Here is a 22,981-nt window from a genome sequence, read left to right on the forward strand (position 1 = left end):
GCTTGAGCGGTGGGAAATATGGCAATTCATAAATATGTATTTTTTTTTTTTAAGTGTCAAGTGTGTCACTCATCAGGCAGGTCTCGAGCTGAAAAGTAACGTGATGTGATGAATTGCTGTGTTGAGGTCTGAGTCACTCTCAATGTGCAGCCAAAAAAAAAAAAAGCCAGAGCAGCAGTCTGGTACAGAGGAGGTGGGGGCCGGAGAGAGAGAGAGAGAGAGAGAGAGAGAGAGAGAGAGAGATGGAGAGGGAGAAGGACGCAGTGTGGGCGGGTTAAGAAGCGCCGAGAGGGAGGGGACGCCAGCGTAATATTACCACCGCTTTTTTTCCTCCCTCTCCTCCGTAGAGCCGAAAAAACAAGGGCATCCATCGGTCTCTTAATCTTCCTCACACCTCATCACCGAGTCTAACGTCAGGCTGAAATATACCCCTGCCATCTCTCCGTCCAGAGCACCTGCGCGTCCTCTCTAACCCGGAGGTTTGTCTCCAGCCTGCGGGGGATCGCCGAGCCGAGCGGCAGGGGCGTGAGAGGCGGATGCTGCGAGCGTAGAGGCTGGGTACCAACCAGGAGCATCACCGCACTCGCCACGGTAATGTCAAAATCGGCAGCATCGGCCAACCTTCGTGTCTGCGACATCCTAGATTCAGGCTCTCAACGTGGCTTCAAGGCGGTCACGGAGCCCAAGCTGGTAATGTGTGTCAATACCAGCCTGTAATGTCAATGGGCTGATTACTGTCGCATAGCATGTTTCTCTGCTCTCGGATGTTATGTGTAGCCTGAGCAACCTGTGCACAGATGGAGCCTCCTGTTCTACATTTGCTCCTTTTTGATGCAATCATCCACAGTGGATGTTGTCCCGTAGCCCATCAAGGACTGCAGCAGTGGAGAAAACGTAGAGCCTTGTTATGTCAATGAGAGCTGAAAGCCACCTCATTTTTCACTTGTGACCACCGCCACCAGACAGCAGCTGCATTCTCTCTATACCTAACACACCGCAATTAAAGCAGGAGAAAACACCCACACAGCCACATGCTAAACCTCTTCCATCACGACCAGGTAACGTGCACGCTCCGGATATTCGAGGCTCTGCAACTGCAAGCCTGTCAGACTGACTGAGGGAAGCCAGAGAGCAGCATTGTGGTGAAACAATTCTGGATTATTGGTTTATTAGTGCTCACTCAGTGTGCAGCTCCAAAGTTCACGATGTAGGGCGTCTCTTCGGCCTCCATACATGTCACACGAGTTGTGTCTCGCTGCACGAACCCAGCGGTGAAAGCCTCTGATGGGCCTCATGTAATTCTGTCTTGTCTCTTCCAGTGCTGATCAGTTGTTGATGCATGTACTGTGTTCCTCCCCCGTTCCTCACCCCACCCTGTTGCCCCCCTCTACCTCTCCTTTCCTTTCCTCCCTCAGATGGACAGAATGAAATTTCTCTCCTTCTTCCTCCTTTGCTTGACTTCGGTTGCCACTGGCAACAAAGGTCAGTTCCTCATCCTTTTGACTGTTAATTGTGAAGTGTTGAGATGATGGTTTAGATTGCCATGGGAGCACACGGACCTGTCAAGGTGCTTGGGCAGGGCTGTGGCTGTTGTACCCTGAAATGCTCCTGATGGCTTTCTTGCTGTCCCTAATAATAACACATCGCTTCAGCTTCCTCATTGTAAACAGTGCATTTGAGACTGCGTTCATATGTGGTGAAATATTTTGTGTGCATGTGCCTGTTCGCCAGTGCTGTGACTCTGAGAGGATGATAAATCTGTTTCCTCCTCCATAGCAGACTTATCATCCTGGATAACCATGACTCTGATTCAACATCATTGTTCCAACGATTATCATGCCGGGGGAAGGCGAACGAAACAGACAGCGTGGAGGGAGAATGTCAGAGAGGGAGGTAGAGGGGAGTGATGCAGGAGAGGAGACGAGGAGATTGAAGGAGAGATGGAGTGTCAGGGAAACACAGAGCGAGGGGGGAGAGAGAGAGAGAGACAGAGGAGAAGGAGCTGTGACAGGAGAGGACGTGGCCGAAAAGGCGCAGGCTGATAAGAAGGGAGGAGGAGGTGGTGTTGGAGAGAGGTGGTACGTGAGATCAGGTGACACAAGGGAAAAGGAACAGGAAAAGCACAAGATACCGGAGCGTCTGTGTATATACTGTGTGTGTGTGTGTGTGTGTGTGTGTGTGTGTGTGTGTGTGTGTGTGTGTGTGTGTGAGACAGGCGAGGAGGGGTGGGTGAGCGTTGTGGAGCGATAGAGTGACAGAGAGAGGAAGAGTGCCAGGAGAGACAGACAGAGATGGAATGGGATGCCTCTCAATCTGTAATCCCGGATGTAATCCACAGGCCTGATGCTCAGATTAATGCTATATAGCAGAGCAGGGGAGGGAGGGAAGGAGGGAGGGAGGGAGGAGATCAGCCGAGGGGACAGAGGGCGGGAGATAAATGAGCAAAAAAGAGACATGGCAGAGGACTGTGGAAACAGGAGGAGGAGGACACGGTGTCAGGCTGGACCTTGAGAGGAGACGATGAATTGATCAGGGCTGGGTTTCGAACCTTTTCGACCACGATTAGCCCGACGATCAAAAGCCGTGGTCAGATTTGTGCTCTTTTCTTATTCTGTGGTCAGATATTTCCACACTCAAATCGGTGTCAGGCTGAGTTCTGGCACATCTGCTTGAACATTTGAGAATTTTAGCTTTTTTGTTGAATTAAAAATACGTTTTGTAGAGATTAACAGTGGTGGAAGAGTATTGAGGTCTTTTATACTCAAGTCAAAGTAGCCAAGACTGCAACCAACAGCTATTTTCTTAGATGAGGATTTAATAATTTAATCCAAATCATTATTGTCTTGATTAATGATTTGGTGCACAAAAAGTCAGGAGAAAAAAATCCTCTTACAGTTTTCTAAAGCCCAGTAAATGTCAGCGATTTGCTTGTTTTCTAACAAGCAACAGTGCAAAACCCAGAGATGTTCACCTAATTATGATATAAAATGAATAAACGCAGCAAATCCTCAGATCTGAGAAGCAAACATATCACATATAATTTTTCTGTCAGTTGTCTCAATCAGTCATTTAATTGTTTCACCTCTAAAAGTAGCTAAAAATCTGCCATTACAAGTCCAAGTCCTGCATTCGAAATTTCATTTCTGATTATTATCATTAAGATTTGCTCTTGAAGCAACTTAACACCCTGTTTTAGCTTGAACTGGTACTCATTAGGCAGCAGAATGGTCTCCTTCGGAGCGGTGTATTACATTATTGGATTATTATTATTATTATTATTACGGATATTGTTACTGTGTATGTAGCATTTTAATGTTGTAGCTGATTGAGGTTGAGCTAATTTTAACTAGTTACCAGAAGGGCTGAACAATTAATTGATTCATTAAAACAATTACAGTCCTAATAGCAGGAGCTGCAATATTATAATAACGGTAAAATGCGTCACAACGATTATAAATGAAGCATTATGATGCTGCAGCGATGCCTCGACCCGCAACCCATACTCTCCAGACGTAGGGGGGACGTGCTCGTTTGGTACAGACCCCAGCAAAAGTCACAGCGTCAGCATTTTTCCGTTATTTCCAGTGAAAACGAAATATAAAAAATTACCATTCAAAGTAAAATCTGTGACTCATCGCAGTCACATTTGTCAAGATAATCACAATATGATTTTCCTTTGCCTGTCGTTCAGCCCAGCGACCGTATATCTGTCAAATAAATGTCGTGGAGTAAAAAGTACAGTAGTTCCCTCTGAAATATGGCAGAGTAGAAGTTTTAAGTCGCATGAAATGGAAACGGCCAAGTAAAGCAGCTCCAAACTGATCTTAAATATGGTGCTTTATTAGTTGCACTGGTATTAAAACGGTATAAAGGGTATTGTGCGTATTGGCTCAATAATCGTAAAATTTGAACGATACCCAGCCCTGTCTTTGAAGAGAGAGAAGTTTGATCAGATTTAGAACCGGTAGCACTTTCCTCTGTTGACTCTCATCTCACAGACGAGACAGCGACATTAGTTCCAGTCAGATTTTCTGGAAAATTCACAGTCTAGACAACAAAGCAATTGCTTAACACAAGTCTTGCGCCTTTGTCTGATTTCCAACTCTGTCGCTTCAGCGTTCAGAGATTGAGGACAACAGAGGGGAGGCACTCCGGCTTTTGTTTTTGCTCTTTGCTGGAGTGTAAAATCGTCATCCTTCTGGCTCATTAAGTTGGCCTTTGATCATTCGGCGCTGAACATTCAGCACAGGGATGAATAATTAATTCGCAATTAAAGGTTAAATTCACAGCAAACCTCAGGCATTTGATTTTGACTCGGCTGTTTTTCTAGTGCGTTACTGCGCGGCGCCTGTGGCGGGTCAGTTTGCCTGATTGATATGAGCAATATACCCCTCTGTGTGTGATAAGGTGAAATCTGACTGGCTTTAATTACACTGCCAACCAGGGAGGTGTGCAGAGTGGCGCTTTTCAGCTGTGAGGTCTGTATGGAGAGAGGAAGAAAGAGGGGGATCTATAAGGCCGCGAATGTGATTAAACAGTGTCTTTGTGGTCACACACATGCATACATTGTGTATTTTTCCACTCATGCACACTCTCACTATGTCCTCGCCCATAATGGAGTGTTAAAAATAGACACGTTGGTTCCTTCTAATTGCTCCATTTAACCCAAAGCCTCTTCGGTCTCTCCTCTTCTCTGTGCCGTTCAGCCAATAAGCACAAGCCATGGATCGAGACAGAGTACCAGGGGATTGTCATGGAGAACGACAACACCGTGCTGCTCAATCCCCCTCTCTTTGCCCTGGACAAAGATGCTCCGCTACACTACGCTGGTAACACCAACAGCAGCAAACATCATGCAAGAGAGCTGGCAAAAAAAAAAAGCTCAAAATATTTCAACTATTCCGTGAATTTGCTCGAACATCCAAGGAACTGGCAACTGTGAAAAATAGGTCAAATCAAGCGCTCGCCCAGCCAAATTAAAACTTATCTCAGCAGGCCTTGCTTGGGCTTTAATAGTAAACATGACGCAGGTTTTTCACTGCCATTTCCAGCCATATTTCCCAATAGACGGCCTAAATATTAAAGGCAACGTATTCAGTCACAGAGTCCACTATTTTTAGACCATCATAGTGTAATTCAACCCTTCATCTCAGGAGCAGTCGGCAGCGCTCTGCCGCTGCGCCCTGATGAAATAAGGTTATCGCGTGTGCACTCCTGGAAATAACCATGTTCAGTCAAATTATAATAGATGGACTAGAATTACGAGAGCTCCCTGAAATTTATTGGGATCGTGTCAAGAAGGAAGAGGAAATTAGCTGTTTGAGCCAGAACCTTCCCACCTTCAAAGTATGTCGGCCAGGTGCTATACAGGGGCTTTTATTTTGAGTCTTGTGATGATTGCTTGTATAAGATTAAGTGCTACTTAAAGGAATCCCTTACATATCTGTCTGCACTCCCCTGATATCCTGAAACAGGCTTTAAATCGACTGAATATCAGGATAAATTATCTCAATTAATTCAGTTAGCCTGATATGTCCTTCGTCTTTACTTAGATTGTGGACATCTTGGCCAGACGGTGGGCTGATTGATTCAATATCTGGTTTTATGTCACTGGTCGTAGTAGCTGTCACGCTAATAATGAAAACCTTTCTTTGTAATGCACATTTCAAATCAAAATTACAAACAGCTTCGCAGTAAAATACTAAAAAGAACATCGACATAAAAGAAATGATTGGGACAGTCATAAGAAGAGGTGGCAGGGCACAGAAAGAACCTAATACTGGAGTTTTTATTAGAGACTTAAAGGAATCACTGAGGCAGCAATTTGAATTTTAATAGGAAGGCTGTTCTGAAGCTTGGGGGCGCTGACAGGAAATTCACAATCTCCTTTAGTTTTGTGTCTAGACTGCAGAGTTTTGCAGCAGGATGTAAGGTTGAGTGCAGGTATGTTCGGGCACAAAGCTCACAATTGTGTGCTGGAGACAGAGTGCTTTAATGAGTAAAGTCTAAAAAGGAAAAAAATCTAAAATAACCCGGAGGCCAGTGCACAGAGGGTGAATTTGGGTTTGCATGATCTTTTGTATTTGTTACGGCTGCAGCGTTTTGCATAAGCTGTGAGCAGGCTTTGCCGCTCGAGTCAAAATAATCAGTTCAAAGCAAAAATAATAACTTTCTCCAAGTCAGACAAAAATCATCACATTCTAAACAATAGGAAGTTAACGAAAGATATTATTATTATACCGGATATTTCACAGTTTATTCATTAAAAAACTTGGATTCATAGCATCTTCAATCTGAGTTATTGTCCTCCCTCCCGTCTCCCAGGTGAAATCTGTGGCTTCCGGGTTCATAACGGCCCTTCAGGTTCCGGTTCGGTCCAGTTTGAAGCGGTGGTTCTGGACCGCTCCACCGGAGAGGGTCTGGTCCGGTCCAAGGAGCCGCTGGACTGTGAGAGCCAGCGGGAGCACAGCTTCACCATCCAGGCCTACGACTGCGGAGAGGGACCCGATGGAGTCAACAGCAAGAAATCCCACAAGTGAGTCCCCCCTCTCCCCCCACTTCACACAGCCCTGAGCCTCCTCTGCCCGCTCGCTGTTGTTACAATAATGCATCTTGCTTGTGTTTTGCTTCCCGCGCCTCCTTCCCTCAGGGCCACCGTCCACGTTCGTGTAAATGACGTCAACGAGTTCTCCCCCGTGTTCGTGGAGCGTCGCTACGAGGCCTCGGTCCCAGAAGGGCGTCTGTTTGACCGAATCGTGCGCGTGGAGGCTCTGGATGCCGACTGCTCCCCACAGTACAGCCAGATTTGCTTCTATGACATCATCACTCCCAATGTGCCCTTCGCTATTGACAACGATGGTGAGATGTGTTTTATCTCGTAGCAGTAAATCAACGGGCGTCGGGCTCGCAGACCTATTAATATTTGTCTTTCTGTGCCACAGAAACGCAGTATCTCCCACCAGCCACCATATTATTTTCCATTTCAGCTGCCTCCACTATCTGCTCTGTGCAGAATCCTTCAATTCAATATCCAGTTCAGTATTCAACTCCTAAACTCCGGATGTACTCAATACATGAAAACCACACACACACACACACCACACACTGCTGAGGTATTGATGTCTGCATAGCGACAGAGTGAATTGCAGGTACTTAATTCCCTCACAGGTAGAAACCAAAAGATGTTAAAATAGACTTTGTGTGGGCGGACCATTGTTCGATCTCTGCATAAACACTGCAGCAGCTGTTCGGTTTAATATAGCATCCTTTTGTTCCCGGCTGCTCGTAGATTCTCTAAATTCCTCCTTGTCATGATTGTGTCCGTCGAGCGGCTGGTGGGAGATCAGTTGCGATGTGACACAGCAGCTGAGCAGGACCCTGTTTTAGTATGACTCTGCAGAATCGTCCTGGACTTGGAGGGTTTTGCAGAGGATGAGCGGCTCCTTTTCTTTTTTGGGTCAGCCTGGTACAGCAGCACAGAGGCCTTTTGTTCCAGCCATGTTCAGATGCTGCGAGCTTGTCATTGTCTATTCTTTTTTTTCCCCTTACTTTGTCTGTTTCTATTGCCGCCACTATCTCTTTCATCCCTCTGTTTTTCCTCTCGCCATGTCACAGCATCTTCTGTCTTACCTATTGTTTGACAGCTGGCACGCTGAGCGCTGTCAGCCTATCACAGTGAATCGCTGCTGCCTTTATCTCTTAAAAACAGGAAACACCCTTCAGTTTTCATTTTGCACTGTGCAATTTATCCTCTACTGTTTCTTTTCTATTTTTTCCTACCCCTGAATACAGCGCACTGAACAGGATGCTGGCTGTGTTCATGTGTACATGTGGTGTTAGATGCTTTATCAATGAGTGCTCATTTGTGCCACTCTTTCAAATATGTGAGCTTGTTGATGATGACTAAGTCCTTCTATTTCTGTCTCTCTTTTATTCTGCGTTTCATTATTTCTTGTCCTTTCTGTCTTTGTTCCTCTCCGTCTCCTAGGTAACATTAAGAACACCGAGCCGTTGGATTCGAAGCGTCAGCGTGTTCACACCTTCTGGGTGACCGCCTTTGACTGTGGAAAGAACCGTGCTCAGGCTGATGCCCAGGTTGTTGTCACGGTCAAGCCGTCCTGCAAACCCGGCTGGATCGGTGAGCAACGCTGCATGTCTGTTCAGATTATTGCCGTCCTTGACTAACTGTTGGGAGGCTACAGAGATGTGTTTAAGTCATTGAATCTGTTGCTTTTTTATCAAAACTTTCACTTTTAGCTGGAATGTGCTTGGGCTGCCACTTAGATGAATCACCGTACAATACGATTTCAACAATTTTTCCCCAAATTTACAGCTGCTTTGACATTTATTCTGCTATATGTGTTTTAAAATATATATAAATTTGGACATATTACACTTTTTTCAGGATGGACCAAACGTGTGGAGTACACACCTGGGTCAGGCAGCATCCCCCTGTTCCCCAGCCTGCATCTGGAGACCTGCGAAGAGACTGTGTGGAACATCCAGGCCACCGTAGAGCTCCAGACCGGCCACATCGGGAAGGGCTGCGACAGAGACAGCTACTCTGACAGATCTGTGCGACGACTGTGCGGTGAGCTCTGCTTTATGGAAACACGTGAATATTTTAAGAGGACGGGGTCCCTTTTTATTGATGTCTTTGTTTCGTTCATCAGGCGCTGTCAGGGGTGAAGTCGACCTCCTCCCGCCTCCGTCACCGGCTTCCAACTGGACCTCAGCTCTTCCCACTCTCCCCTCTTCTGATTCATCTCTGGTCTTCTCCTTTAACGGGTCCAACCACGTCGCCGTGGTGCCGGACTCGGTAGTCGGGGCATTATCGGGCGACCACTTCACCCTGCAGCTGTGGATGAGAAGGGGCGGGGCCAACATCCAACCTACGACCACTCAGACCAGAGGAAATCGCAAGGAGGAGGAGACTATTGTGTGCAGTACTGTCAGGAACGGTGCGTTATAACAAACAGTTGTAGGATTTAATGTAATTTTAAGAGTGTTTTCAAATGTGCGGAGAGGACGGTGTGCAAATTTGGTTTGAAAAGCTAAAAAAAACCCTCTTTTTTACTCACATATCAGACATTGAACCCCCAGAAGTTTGCAGACTCAAATCCCCAGAACTTCAGGAGGGGCTGAGGAGGGTGTAAAACTGTTTATAGCTTCAACAACTACTATCAAGGTGCTCTTGAGAGAGACGCATAAACCCAGCAGCTACACTTGAGCAGCCAAGTGGACACAGCATAAGAACAATAAAGCGCTGTAATTGTGCCAGGCAGATGATTGTGTGCATCGTGTGAACTGTGGGACTTTGAAGGTTGCAGTGCTAAAAAAGCAGCATGTTCAGCAAACCTCCCCTCAGTCAAAACAGCCATAAAAGTCACGAGTAAGAAAGATAAAAATCGAAGATTAAAATCTAAAATAAACTCATTTCTCTTTTTTTATTGGTTATTCTCTCAAGAAATGCCTTCTAACACTGTTTGACAAGACCACACTGACCCTCCAATTATTTTCTGTTCCTCCGCTCTCTGCTCCACAGACGACTCCTTCTCCCACTATTCCCTGTCCGTCCACGGCTGCCGCCTCTCTCTCTTCTACTGGCCCGACGTCTCCGCCGCACGGCCCGTCAAGTTCTTGTGGAAACTGGAGCAGGTACTGGGGGAGCTGCAACTCTTAGCTTTGATGTTCTCACTTGCACTTGTTTCTTCATTATTTGTACCTTGAAATTAAACTGAAATGGAGGAAACGCAGCATCCTCCGCTAATACAAAAACAAAAGGGGGGGAAAAATGAGCATCAGTTGGAATATTATGAGTAATTTTATGTTCTTTCAAATGGTATATTTATGTGAAAACATTTCACATGAAAAGAAGAGATACAAGCCCAGAGTTTATCCTCATTAAGGTCTTTTTTCCATCTCCAGGCTCCAAGTAACTGGATACTTTAAATGCAACTCAATATTTGTGCATCATCCGTGTTCAGAAAATCAATTTCGGTTTTTGTCATACTAAATTAAGTATTGTGCAGTTCCCAGTAAGGAGAATAACAAGCAGTAAAAACCAAAATGGGATTAATTTTCCTTTTCATCCAGACAGTTTCAACATGAAGTGCTAAAACATCAGATCTCAGCCGGGCACTTAAACATCTTCGCTTCTTCTTCCATGAATTATATACAACACAAACTCAGCATCATATTCATGTTTTTTCAGCCGAGAGCTCCATGTAAATGTTAACAGTGATGCATGTGTGCAGCGGTGCAGAATACATGAAAAATGTATATGTAAAATGGTTCCAAGCGAGGTATTTCGACTATTGATCATGTGGCAAACTTACATACCTAAGTGAGTGTGTGTGGCTTGGCGTGGGGGTTTTGGGTGACGGGGTTTGTTTTGACTGAAACCACTGGTCCCAGACAGATTGAAGGAACATGGATTAAAGGATGCTGAGCTGATACAGAGAAGATTTGTCAAATCCCTCTGTCTGAACCACGATATCTTATTACCCCGGTCTTTCTTTCCTGCCCCTCTGTCACTATAATTCCCTTTCTTCTTTGTATTGACGTCGCCCCTCTCTATAGAGAGAGCTCAAACAAACATGTACAGGAATTTACATACAGTAGATGGTGGAATGAAACTAAGTACATTTACTTCAGCACAGTTTTGAAGTACTTGTGTTTTACTTGAGTATTTACCTGACTGCTGCAGATAGATGCTACTTCTCCGATTAAGATTTCACAATAAAAACATGATGAATTTGTAAATTACGACACAGTGTTAAAGATTAAAACCAGTGGCTGCCAAACGGTTTGGATGCAGCCTCTTGCAGAAGAGCTACTTGGGGGCCTCCTGTCACATTTCAGATGTCTATGAGCAGGCAGCAGTTTCCACCAAAGAGATGTTTCCCCTCTAAACTTCTAATAAGGTTTCATTTAAATAACTGTTCAAAAAAAGCAAAGATTAAGAAACATCTAAGAAGCAAATTTATGTAGCAGAAGCTTATTCTTCCTCCTCTTCTTTCTGACCCTTTGGAGGGGAGCCAACACTTAACTGCCTTGGTGTACATAAAGTAGTTAAAGCTACAACAATAACAGCATTATCAATAATTTAATATATAATGATGAATCAGTCCCAGGAGGCATTTTTCAGCAGAACGAGTACTTTCACTTTCTATGCTTTAAGTACATTTTATTGTTAATACCTCTGTGCTTTTAGTTAAGTCGCGCTATGAATGCAGCCGTTTTAGTTGTAAGAGAGTGTTTCTTCCACCACTGATTCTCAAAAACCAGTAGACTGTGAGTCCAGCTGTCTCCTCCGCTCAGCCTCGTGTTGACTCCGTGTTATCTCTGACCAACAGGTGTGTGACAGCGAGTGGCATCATCTTTCACTCAGCGTCCAGTTCCCCTCCGTGACCCTGTACGTCGATGGCGTGACCTTCGACCCCGCCCTCATCCACGACAACGGAGCCATCCCCAACCCCGCCCCCCGCCAGAGGATGTTCATCGGCGCCTGCTGGGGTGAGGAAATTTATGCTGAGTGAATCCACAACTGGCATGTGTTTCATCCCAGCTTAATGACGGGTTTCGACAGAAATGAATGCAAACAGACAGCGAGGAATCCTGTTTTAATTTCTGTTGAGGTTTTTTTTTTTATCCCTTCGCATAAATGCTATGAGCAGCAATTGCTTCCTCCGTCACTGAAATGTCAAACGTCACCAAAGATAGCAGGCTGACATTTCTGGCGTGAGCACCAGCAACTCATGAATCCTCACAAGGCACCTTAAGACAATCAGCGGAGACAGTTTGCCTCGCGTCACTCACTCCCTCGTTCCACTCTGTTACAATTTGGTTGATGCATTTGGTCTTTGAGGGCTAATAATATAACTGACTCATCAATTATTCAGGGCAGCAGAACAACATGAGGGCCAGACAGCCATCAGCCACTTACACCCGAACCGCTGGTTAAAGTGGGAAACTCTGGCTGCCAATTAGCAGCCAAATACACACACACACACTCACTCACACATATGCATTCACAGTCTTCCAGTCCATAGTGGAAGCCGCTCTGCTGCCTGCTTGGCAACAGCTGCTGCTAGATAATGAGGAGACGGTGTGTTTTTGAATATCATCTGCAGTTTTCCTGCTTGCGTTTTCTCACTTGCACCTGCTCGTGTTATTATTATTTTTCCCGTTCTCACTGTCAGTCTCTGGCACCTTCAGTCCTGCTCTCGCTTTGTTTTCGTACCTCACCGGATTGAAGTGTGTTTCTCAGCGAGCCTCATTGTTTTCTCTTTGTCTGTTCCCCTTTGCTCCTCACTGCTTTTCCCTGCAGAGCCTGAAGAGAAGCAGAAGGAGATACTAAACAACACCATCCCAGAGGGTAAAGACTCAGGTGACCTCGCTGTTTTCACACTGTTGTCAGCATGAGGGTGTGCAGTCTGTTTGTTTTGCTGTGTCACTGTTGGTGCATTATTTATGTGCATATTAGAATAGAAATGGGGTGTTCATGCTGGACTGTCCCTGGTCTTTAGTCAAGTATGTGGGCGGTTACCACGGCCTGCTGTCGGGGGTGACGGTGCGTCCCGGCAGCGTGGAGCCTCACAGTGTGGTCGAGTGTCTCTACGCCTGCAGGGAGGGCCTGGACTTTGGAGACCTGGAGACCCTGGGCTCAGGCATGAAGGTAACGCCTCAGAGAACTGAAGACTTTGTGGAAAGTCCTGTTTTTAACCTTCAAAATTAAAGCACATTACAGTGCTCTTCTCCAGTTCACCACACTTTAGTCACCAGATGTTTTCATCCATCTTGGAACAATATTATATTAGTTTTCTGAAATAAAATTTGCGAAATACAGTGTTTGCTCCTTGACCATAAATACAGTTACAAGAGAAATGTAACTACAAAACATGCAATATTACAACCAGCTGATCAGAAAAGTTCTTCACAAAATATACAAAATGTTCATTAATGGATAAAATAAGTTGAATCAAGATAAGAAACGATATGACTTAATCAACAAACTAAATCACGTTGTTACAGACAGCAATAATAGCAAGAATAAAAAAGGAGACGCAGAAAAAGAACAAATAGAAAGGGATACAAAATAAAATCAACTATATATGTACATTATCTACAAAAAGATGCATGCACATGGTAAGATATGCATAATAAAATACAGTGTTTTGTACAATTGCACAGCAGAAAATATATAACGCAGTAGAAACAATATATATCTACGAATCTCTGTTTTTAAGTCCAAAGCATTTTGTTTTTATAAAAATTCCTGTTTTCTTGTCATGTAATCCACTGAGGTGCAGCTCTATGACTTCAGATCCTCCTCCTCATTAACCCTCTCTGGCTTAAAGTGCCCAGCCTTTAAATCCAAAACACCCACATTAAGTGGAACCTCATCAGGAGGCGATGAGGAAGCGGGGCCTAAACCACAACCTTCACACAGAGTATGAGCCGATGCCTTCAGGCTCCGCTGGGGGGCGTGTGCATGTGGAAATAGCTTATAGATCTGGGTGTGATACTGCTTGTTATCTGTAGTTTATACATATGAGCAGTATCTAATGTAGTGTAATCTGTAAATCACAATATTAATGATAACAGTCCACATCAGCACTTCCTCCATGTCTACACATTTCTCCAAATTGCAAGTTCATAGTTTCTTATTGTATTTTCAGATTTGAGACATGTTAAGCATTTTATGCATATGAGGTGAACCTTTTCAGTTTGTGTGAGAAGAAGAAGATGATAATATTTTGGTCACAAGGATTGTGTGCCCATTGATTTATTTCTGCTTTCCTACTTGCTGTTTATGGTCTGTCTGTTGATAGGTGTATAGGAATAAGTTCACAGTTTGTCAAGTCTAAACAGGCAGAGTCATGGCAGCAAGAAAAACCTGTTTCCCTCAACATGAAGACACCTGAAAAATAGTATACCTGTCCTTTAACTGTGAACACAACCATAATTACTTATTGTTATCTTGCCAAATGTGTGTCTGACCTCCTCTAGTGGTGGTTTGGAGTGTTTGGTCTGTGGATGTGTCTTAATCTGTGTATCATAAAGTCATGTGTCTGCTAATACTATTTCTTCGTTATTGACTAAGATTCAAGAAGATTAACCTTTTCTACAGCTTCCACTTTTATCTCAACCCTTGGTGACATGACGTCCTCTTAGGCCAGTGAATGCAAACTTAGATTTTCAAGCCTCTCCTTTGACCTTGCAGGTTCATGTGAACCCAAGCCAGTCAGTTTTAGTGCTGGAGGGAGACGACATCGAGAGCTTCAACCGTGCAGTGCAGCAGGTCACCTACAGAAACTCTCTACGCTTCGCCACACCTGGAGTGCGACCCCTCAAACTGACCACCTCGCTCAGGTACAAAAACACATACGTAGATACACACAAATAGATAAGAGACACTTGCTTTCCTGAGTATCTGAGCGTCGGTCTGCGGCAGTCAAATCAAGCGTCGCTCTCTGGACTCTGCTCGCTCCTTTGACATTGAACTCATCAAATGCGGACCTTGCTCCTCAGCTGTGATAAGAACTGCTGTGGCGTGATTACATAGAAAATGTGTCAAAGGCAAAGATAACAAGGAATATCTTATCTCTTTGTTCGCTCAGCTACCACCTAACTTTATGTGTGTCAGATGCCAAATTCATTTTGCTTGGGCAGTGACTGAGGGTGTTCAACCATTAACTTTAAGACAATGTTTCACCAGTTGTTCCCTTTTTAGCGTCAGCCATTTAGAAAGAGAGAGCCACTCCTGTCTGTCATCATCATGTTACTCATGCACTTTCACCTGAAACCCCCCCCCCCCCCCCCATGCTGCCGAGATGTTTTTTCTGTATCTTTAATGGTTGCAGGCAGACAGACAGCACAAGGCTGTTCAGCTCCCAAACAATCCCAGAGACCCTGGTTCAGTCTGCATCACGCTGAATCACATGGCCGTGAAAATAAAAAGCACACAAACTCTGTTTCCGGGTCAGTGCTCCACCATGCTTAACAACTGTGAACTGGCTCTCTGGCTTTAGCAGTCACTTTTAGCTGATGAAATATTAATTCACCTTGGGAAGTACAATCCAGAGCAGATACTATATGTGCTGTATTGTGTGTTAATGCTTTAACTAGCTGCCTACTGACAAATCACATCTCATCAAACTCCGTGGCGGTGCAGATATTCTTATCACCGTCTTCTGGGGCTGTTGTTTTTGTCACATGTTCAGAAGATTAAGACGATTACCGGGCTCTTTTCCACCGACTGTTTTTAACATCTCGACGATTCAAGGTCATGGACAGATTTTTTTTTTCCTTCAGTTTCTGCTCAAGTATAGTTTTTTTTTCTCTCTGGCGTGTTTTATTGCGTGTGTGAAGATTAGACTGATTTGAGGCCAGGAGTCACCCAGATGGTTGAACAGCAGGCCCTTCTGGAGAGGCCGACAGAAGCAGCTGCTCACTCTGATAGTGGAAATGTAACACGCACGCACACACACACACTTTGCTTAATCCCCTTTCAAATACGATGCTGAATTATAGTGTAGATGAATAAATATATGTAAGCAGCCTGTCATCAATCTGATTTGCTCTCACTTTTCTGGCAGGAAAATTAAATTTGTAACAGCAAAGCTACTGTGGTTTGACATTTGCTATTTTCAGCCTCGCAACGGGCCATGTTAGCCACAGGCGTTGTGAAATTAGGGGACTATAAATTGAGAAAGCATTGCACTGGCTTTAAAGCTTTTTGCACATGATCTCCGAGCCAACTTTCTTAGCACCGCTCGGCCACAGCGTTGCTAATCTGAGAGACTAAAAAAGACGAAGAGCCTACAGCCATGCTAGTTGCGCTTTTAGTCAAATGCTAATATTAGCATGCTAACAGATGATGTTAGCAGGTGGAATTTGTACCTTGTTCACTGTTTTAGTTTAACCCATGAGCAAACTAACATTTGCTAATTTAGCACTTAACACAAAGTACAGCTGATTGGTCATAAACCAAATTACTGGACAAATTTTAATTTGACCTGATGGTGGCATCAGATGAGAAATTAAAGGGGACCTGTGCTGAGTTTACAGATCAGGTCTGAGGTGATTATACTGCCTCATATACTGCCAACCAGCCAACCAAAATCTAGGATGTATCTGTATTAGGCTGGTACATTTCTGGTACATTTCCGTTTATACATGCGAGGAGGTGGCACTGCTGAGACTTTAATTCTGTCTACACTTGCCAAAGAAACATCAGTTTGTCGCCGTGCACCTGGAACGCGTGGTGCACGTGGAGGTCAGAAGTTGAAGCTTTCAGTTGGGAAATTTGCCCCTTTGACTTGAGTTTGACTGGAACGCAGAATGAAGACTACAAGTGTGAAGACAGAATGAAAATCTCAAGGGGGGGAGATAAAAAGAATTGAGCTCACCAGGCTACTCTAATCCACTCCTCATCTTTGCTTGAGGCTTATGGGTCAAGGACAGTGGCATAACACAACAGACTCTCTGATTAAAGTGTAGAGCGATTTAATTGCATCAATTGAGTTATCTAACAATGACATTTTCTCCTCTATTTCCCTTTCTCTGTCTGACAACACACGCTTCCTTCCTCCCTGCCAGATGTTTCAACGAGGAGAGCTGCCTGTCCCTGAAGCAGCTGGAAGGATACCTGGTGGTTCTCCAGCCTGACGCCCCTCAGATCTCGCTGTCCGGGGTCGGCCCTCATCTGGCTCGCCCCGCTCCTGAGTTTGAAGGCCCCCGCGGCGTCCCCCTTTTCCCTGAGCTCCGGATTGTCTGCTCCTTGTCTCATGCTGTCAACACGGCTGCGCAGGGGATGGAGGGTGGAGGTGAGTCGCTCACTAAATAACGTCAGTGCTTCAGCTAATTTCAGGAGATTTGAAAGATTTCTTGTATTTGTTCAGCACACAGCCCTCGCTTAAGACTTGTCTGTATATCTGGATATGGGAATGAGCGACCATCTGCAGTCTGCATCCTTAGTTTCTTAAAGTGGGGTAATGATGTTGTCTTTTGTCTCCTCTCCACCGCCTCGTAGCCCTGATGTCCGACGCCGTGGCTCATACTTTGGACGGCTGTGAAGTCCAACCGCTGGGGGAGGAGCTAAACCCAGAGAGGGAGGAGCTTCTGGTGGACATGGACGTTGTGCGAGAGCGGGGACTGGAAATCATCAACACTACAGCTTATATTGCCATCACAGGTACCGTGAAGCATTCTGCACATTTTCAAACTGTGATAGAAGACTTTTTTTCCAAACGGAAAGCATCACGCCATTAAAATGATCCTCCCCTGGCCAAGCTAGGCCCCATTAACAATGAGTTACAGACGAACAACATGTAAATGACCACAGAATACATCAGAAAACCTGCAATAAATAGTCTGTGTTCGTCTGTTTGCGTCTGGAACACTGAATATTAACTATTAAAGAGCAGCAATGACTATTAAAGTTCATTTTGAAAGAGGCAAAAACTTAAGCTAATGTGCTTCATCAGGACTGTGTGTGTGGTTGTATCAGGATTTGTTCAGACAGAAGCAAAAAGCCCACAACTCCCATCAAATATAACTAGTGTGACTCCTGATTGGTCCACAGAAATATGTGGCATCATCTTTTTCCAATGAGTCCCGTTCATATAAGACTTCATATTTCATCATAAGATGCTGATTTAGAAAATAGGTTTTCAGGGACTTTAAAGTCTCTGTACAATAGATTCCCAATGACCTAAAAATGTTAAGTCATCCATCCCATACAGCCACTCCCAGCTGTCAATATGCAGCCGCAGACTTCTTTTCTCTCCTCCTGCTTGTCTCTACAGGTATCGTCTCAGTATTGACTCCCTGTCTTCTTTTTTGTCCCTGTCCTCTTTTGTTTTCTGCGCTCCTTCCAGGTGCGGAATCAATCTCTGTGTACGAGGACGTCCTTCGCTCAGTTCGCTACCGACTCGCCAAAGGCTCAGCCCGCTTCGAGAGGCGGTTCCGCCTGTCCTGCTCTGAGATGAATGGCAGATACACCAGCAATGAGTTGACTCTGGAGGTGAGAAGGAACGTAACAGCTCTGGTACTGACATGAAGACAGACATACCCATTAGATATGAGCATGGAAGTTCTGCCTCGACCTGTGTGACAGGTAGAAATATCTAACTTGTGAAAAGACTTGTGAGAATTGCTGAAGGTTGTCGTGAGGCACCAACACAGGTTGAGCCACATAGCTAGTGAAGTCACTCTTTCTTCTTCTTCTCTGTTTCTCTCGTCCTTCCTGCAGGTGAACTTCCTGCACTCTCTGGACAGTCTGTACCACCCATCCCACCTGCTTGCCTCCCAGCAGCAGTTTCTCCATCCATCCCACCATGCTGGAGAGCTGAGCGGACACACCCTGCCCAATCCACACCGCAACTCAGGTGACATTTCCCTCTCATCGGCCCTCCCTGCCCCGTCACATTCCTTAATACAGGCAGCACCGTCCTAGAACAGATGTCAGAAAGTGTTTCGCAATAAAAAAGACAGAAGAAATGTCGGAAACACAGTGACAATGTAAGAGTGATAGCTTAGGGGACCCCTGGTAGCCTAATGGTTGGGGTGAATACCACGTGGCCGCAGTGTCTGCAGTTTGATCCCCAAACAGAGACCTTCGTTGTATTTCTCTCAACCTGTGGAGTTTGAGACATCTAGCAGTGCCTGTTCTATGAGTGGGTCATTTTTTTGTTCATCACATGTATACTCACATGGGTGATGTAATAAATGTCCTACCAATGGTGCCACAGTATCAACAGGTGAATGTCAGATACGCTGCAATGCACCAGAAGACTGCAAGCTAGTAAATATGGATGTAAACATTTCTAAATTTAGAATATTTAAAGCTTCGCAAATGTTTTATAAGCGAGGAAAGGATATAAAGGTATCTCAAGGATACACACAACGACTTTTGAAGAGTAACACTAAATGTAAACATAACTTTTAACGTTTGTTTACAAGAAAACTCCACAGGGCCCCTTTAAATCTGAAGAGAGAGAATTTCAAAGTCTGGGAGCTGCATCGTCAAAGTCATAGTCTTTAGTGCTTTAGTTTTATGCCTTGGGCGAGGAACAGCCAACAAACCCTCATCAAAAAACCAAAAGACCTACTGCTGATGAATGGCTGCAGCAGAACTCTAATGCTGGCAGGTGCCTGAACATGCGGAGCCAGTTTAAAGAGCAGTGTGCATGGTGGGACAGTGTAACCAATACTTTTGTAATGGTCTAACTAAAGCTACGCAGCTGATAGGATTATCACACAGTCTAACATCAAATGTTAGATTTAAAATTTACCTTTAAAGACATGTTTAGTTTAATCAATGGTGCCATTTTTCATACTTTTATACCCAGAATGGAGCAAGATTTTTGGAGCAGAGCTTCTATAGGCACTCATAGGCACACAGTAATTTGGTCAACATATGTTCAAATGTAGCGTGATGAAAAATGGCATCCATGAGTTTGCACACTCTGGATATGAAGGAAAATTAGGGAGGATTTTACAAAAAGAGAAATTTCCTTCAATGGATTTCTCTACTGTGACTATGATACCCCAAGCCAACTTGTTCATGCAGAAGATTTAAATATTTAAAAAGTGGTTACAAATATTTACACATATATTTGAAGCCTGAGTGATCATTCAAACAGGACTACATAGTGCATTTGTCAGGGACTATTTTCAGTGGTGGATTAGTACACATGTGGCCGTCTAGTGAGTATTTTCTATAATGGGATGATGAACTACGGTTTCTGTGTTCCTCATACCATGAAAGAATGTGTCACCCAGTGCAACAATGTGACTCACACATGTGTTTTTAATGGTTGTTGGACAACAATGGAGCTCTATGGCGCAGAGGAATAAGCAACATCATGATTTGGCTGCACAGACAATGCTTGTTTGTAGGCTGAATTCAGCGTTGGTTTTGTCATTTTAATTTAATCTGTCATCAATAAGAATAATACAGAATATCAGCAGACTTACCCTTTATGTTATTTCATTACTCATAATCATCACTGTTTTTTGTTTACAGTGGTGCCAGGAGCAGCCACCGTCATCATTATGGTATGTGTGGGTTTCCTGGTTGTCATGGTGATCCTCGGTGTGTTCCGAATTCGCTCCATCCATCGCCGTGGTGAAGGTGCCAGGGGTGGGGCTAAGGAGGGTAGCAGCCAATGGGACGACTCTGCCCTCACCATCATCGTCAACCCTATGGAGGTAAAAAAATAGACAGGTTGCTGTTGTTGGGATCAATAAAGTATATCTAATTCTGATTCTGTGATCGTAATCAACGAGCACGCCTGTTTTAATCCACACATCGTTCTTTCACACAGTCCTATGAGTCCCGTATGGGCATCTCTGCTGACACGGAGGGGGAGGGCGAGGAGGATGAGGAGGTAGCAGAGTCACCCGACGATGCCAGCGACGACCAGCGAATCATCATCAAGAAGGAGGGCAGGGACGGCAACGCCCGTCGCTACTGAGCCACATGTGTCTCTGCACCAGTTCTCATGGAAACCACAAACCGGATCACCAGTCACACACTCCAACACTTTTAATATCAACGACTGCTGACACCACTAGTATAAGGAATGTATGCTTACAACCACTACGCACAACACAGTCACTGTAATACCCTTGACACTCAACGCCATATGTGACCTATAGCCAACAACGGGCAGTTGTTCTCCACCTAAATGTTCTATGGCACAATGTATACAGTCAATGTAATTTAACCGCCTGAGCAAACCCCACCAAAATTGTATGTGGTGCACCAGTTCTAAATCACAAGATGGTAATGTGTCTGTATAGTGTAATACTGGTTGAATGAGACTGCTTTTGTTCTTTGTTTTTTTTTTTTCTAAAAAAAGATTGTATTCTATCTTTTGTTATTGAACACAGAATGAAATCTTTACAACATGAAAACAATCCGCAACATGCAGGCCTTGAATAGATCTGTAGGCAAAGACACAAAGCCTTGATCCCGACATGTCTCTGCACTCCCTTATTAGACTGACTCCAGAAGTCTGTGCACAAGCTCTTTTCTCCCTCTTTGCCTCCTCTCTCCACTCATCCCTCAACCACCGTTAACTGCAGAGTGAAGACAGTGGAGTCAGACATTACAGCCACTCTCAAAGTTATTCATAAAAACTAAAAACCAGGCTGCTTGCAGGTGTTTTTCTTTTGGTGTTGTGATGACTGTAGTGCTTCAGCTCCTGGCTATATTTTATGTGGAGCTGATGGTAAGAGAAGCGAAGATTTGGGGACTATCAACCATACACCTCATCCTTTACACAAGTTGGTACCACTGCAGTACTCCAGTGATGCAGAGTAAAAGCCTCGAGGTGTTGAGCCCATGCTACATCTCTGCGCTCTCTGGTTCAAATTGGAGTCTTTGCAAAGTTTCAGCTTGTGCCACTAAATGACAAAACATGACCATCTACAATAGACCTGACCTCTGACCCCCCTCACAGTGACCGCTGGAATGTCTCTAAATGACTCTCACTGCACTGTTTCACTCACTGCACACTGCTCTTACAATAACTGCAAGAGGTTACATGCAAACACACACAAAACCACACACACACACACACACACACACACACACACACACTCCATAATGCTACCCCTGCTGTTTCCAGAATGTCAGCTCAGCTTGGGCAGTTTTGATTGTATTGATTGTAATGAATTTTCTGTACATACAATGATGAATATTATGATATTATTGTTATTACTATTATTATTGCAGCCACTCTTTTTCTGCACACTTTGAGAGGGAGCAGATTATGATTTACTTTTTGTTTCCATTTGAGTAATCACCTTTACAGCATCAGAAAACAGTATATTAATAATAATAATAATAGTAGTAGTGATAAGGAAGATAATCCCTGGCTTGATGAGTGTCTCTTAATTTTGTGTGTAATATTGTTGTAATTTAAGAACTTGTCAATATCTGAATCACAGAAAAAGGAGGGCACGTTGTTGTGATACTTAGATACGTCTCACTCATTTTATCTTTCACGTTTCCAGGTCTTTTTTTTTTTCACGTTTCAAAACGAACCCCTTTTTTTTTCTTCTTTTATTTCCCCCTCCATCCGATTTCTTTGGTTCAATGAATGTACAACTGTGTGCTTCTCCTCACCTTCCCCTCCCCGCCCCACTGCCTTTTCCCCTCACCTCTCCCTCTGTGTCTCTTGCTGTCTGTCTCTGTAGCCTATCAATGTGCAGTGCTAAACCTGTCAGTAAATAAAGCCTGTCGTTTTTGAGTGTGATGTTAAGAAGGAATAAACATTGCATTGATTAATAACTTATATTATTACTATGTTACTATTGGAACATTACCTGTAATTATTGATACAATGATGACATGGAATATGCCGACTAATTGTTATTGAGAACTGTCAGAAAACATTACAAAATTCATAATAAAAACACTATATGACGTCTCCACGAGAGAGCTTTCTTGTTAGAGGAGGATTCTGACTGAAATGACGCTGTAACATTTTAAAACTATTTTAAAAGTGAGGTCATAAATGAAAAGTAACTTAGAAGAATCACAGTTTTAAAATGTGTTCAGTAAATTGACATTTTCTTATTATTAGGCCAATAACCAGTCTACTACAACATACATACACAGTATGTGGAGTACCACACTGACATATTTACAGAGGTGCAATGCCACAAGGTGCATCTACTCATGTGCTGTACTTGAGTAAAATTGTGGTTAGAGGTACTTGCACTTTACCTGTGCATACATCTTACGTGTCAACCAAAGGAAAAATTGCACTTTTTAATGCTCTATATCTATCTGATAGCTGGAGTTGCGAGTTACTTTTCAGTTTAAGATGCAAACATAACATTCTTATAAAATATAAAGCACTCTTTGATTTAAGTAAACAGTAGTACCTAAAACAAACTCCCAGCCTCAACAAGAAAATGCTGCTTACACACTGCAACCTCATATAAGAGGTTGATATCA

The 22,981-nt window shown here is 44.0% G+C and overlaps 1 protein-coding gene across 3 annotated transcripts; it reads left to right on the forward strand.

The window, feature by feature from the left end:
* Window positions 1–223: 223 nt before the first annotated feature.
* clstn3 (calsyntenin 3) lies at window positions 224–22,451 on the forward strand. Of its 3 annotated transcripts, none has more exons than XM_070965517.1 (19): window positions 224–591; window positions 1,416–1,482; window positions 4,707–4,829; window positions 6,325–6,535; window positions 6,650–6,858; window positions 7,988–8,137; window positions 8,405–8,590; window positions 8,673–8,960; window positions 9,545–9,657; window positions 11,358–11,517; window positions 12,332–12,379; window positions 12,531–12,679; window positions 14,228–14,376; window positions 16,606–16,832; window positions 17,039–17,200; window positions 17,886–18,031; window positions 18,260–18,395; window positions 20,036–20,220; window positions 20,337–22,448. In XM_070965517.1, exons 2-19 carry the CDS (start codon window positions 1,416–1,418, stop codon window positions 20,484–20,486), a joined length of 2,859 nt encoding a protein of 952 aa, XP_070821618.1. In that variant the 5' UTR covers window positions 224–591; the 3' UTR covers window positions 20,487–22,448. The 3 variants fall into 3 exon arrangements, with proteins under 3 accessions (XP_070821618.1, XP_070821617.1, XP_070821619.1); XM_070965516.1 differs by having other exon boundaries at window positions 228–591; window positions 12,332–12,391; XM_070965518.1 differs by lacking the exons at window positions 224–591; window positions 1,416–1,482 and adding exons at window positions 1,744–2,059; window positions 2,212–2,229 and having other exon boundaries at window positions 12,332–12,391; window positions 20,337–22,451.
* Window positions 22,452–22,981: the final 530 nt, after the last annotated feature.

This window comes from Chaetodon trifascialis, chromosome 7, assembly GCF_039877785.1.
Source record: "Chaetodon trifascialis isolate fChaTrf1 chromosome 7, fChaTrf1.hap1, whole genome shotgun sequence".
NCBI lineage: Eukaryota > Metazoa > Chordata > Actinopteri > Chaetodontiformes > Chaetodontidae > Chaetodon > Chaetodon trifascialis.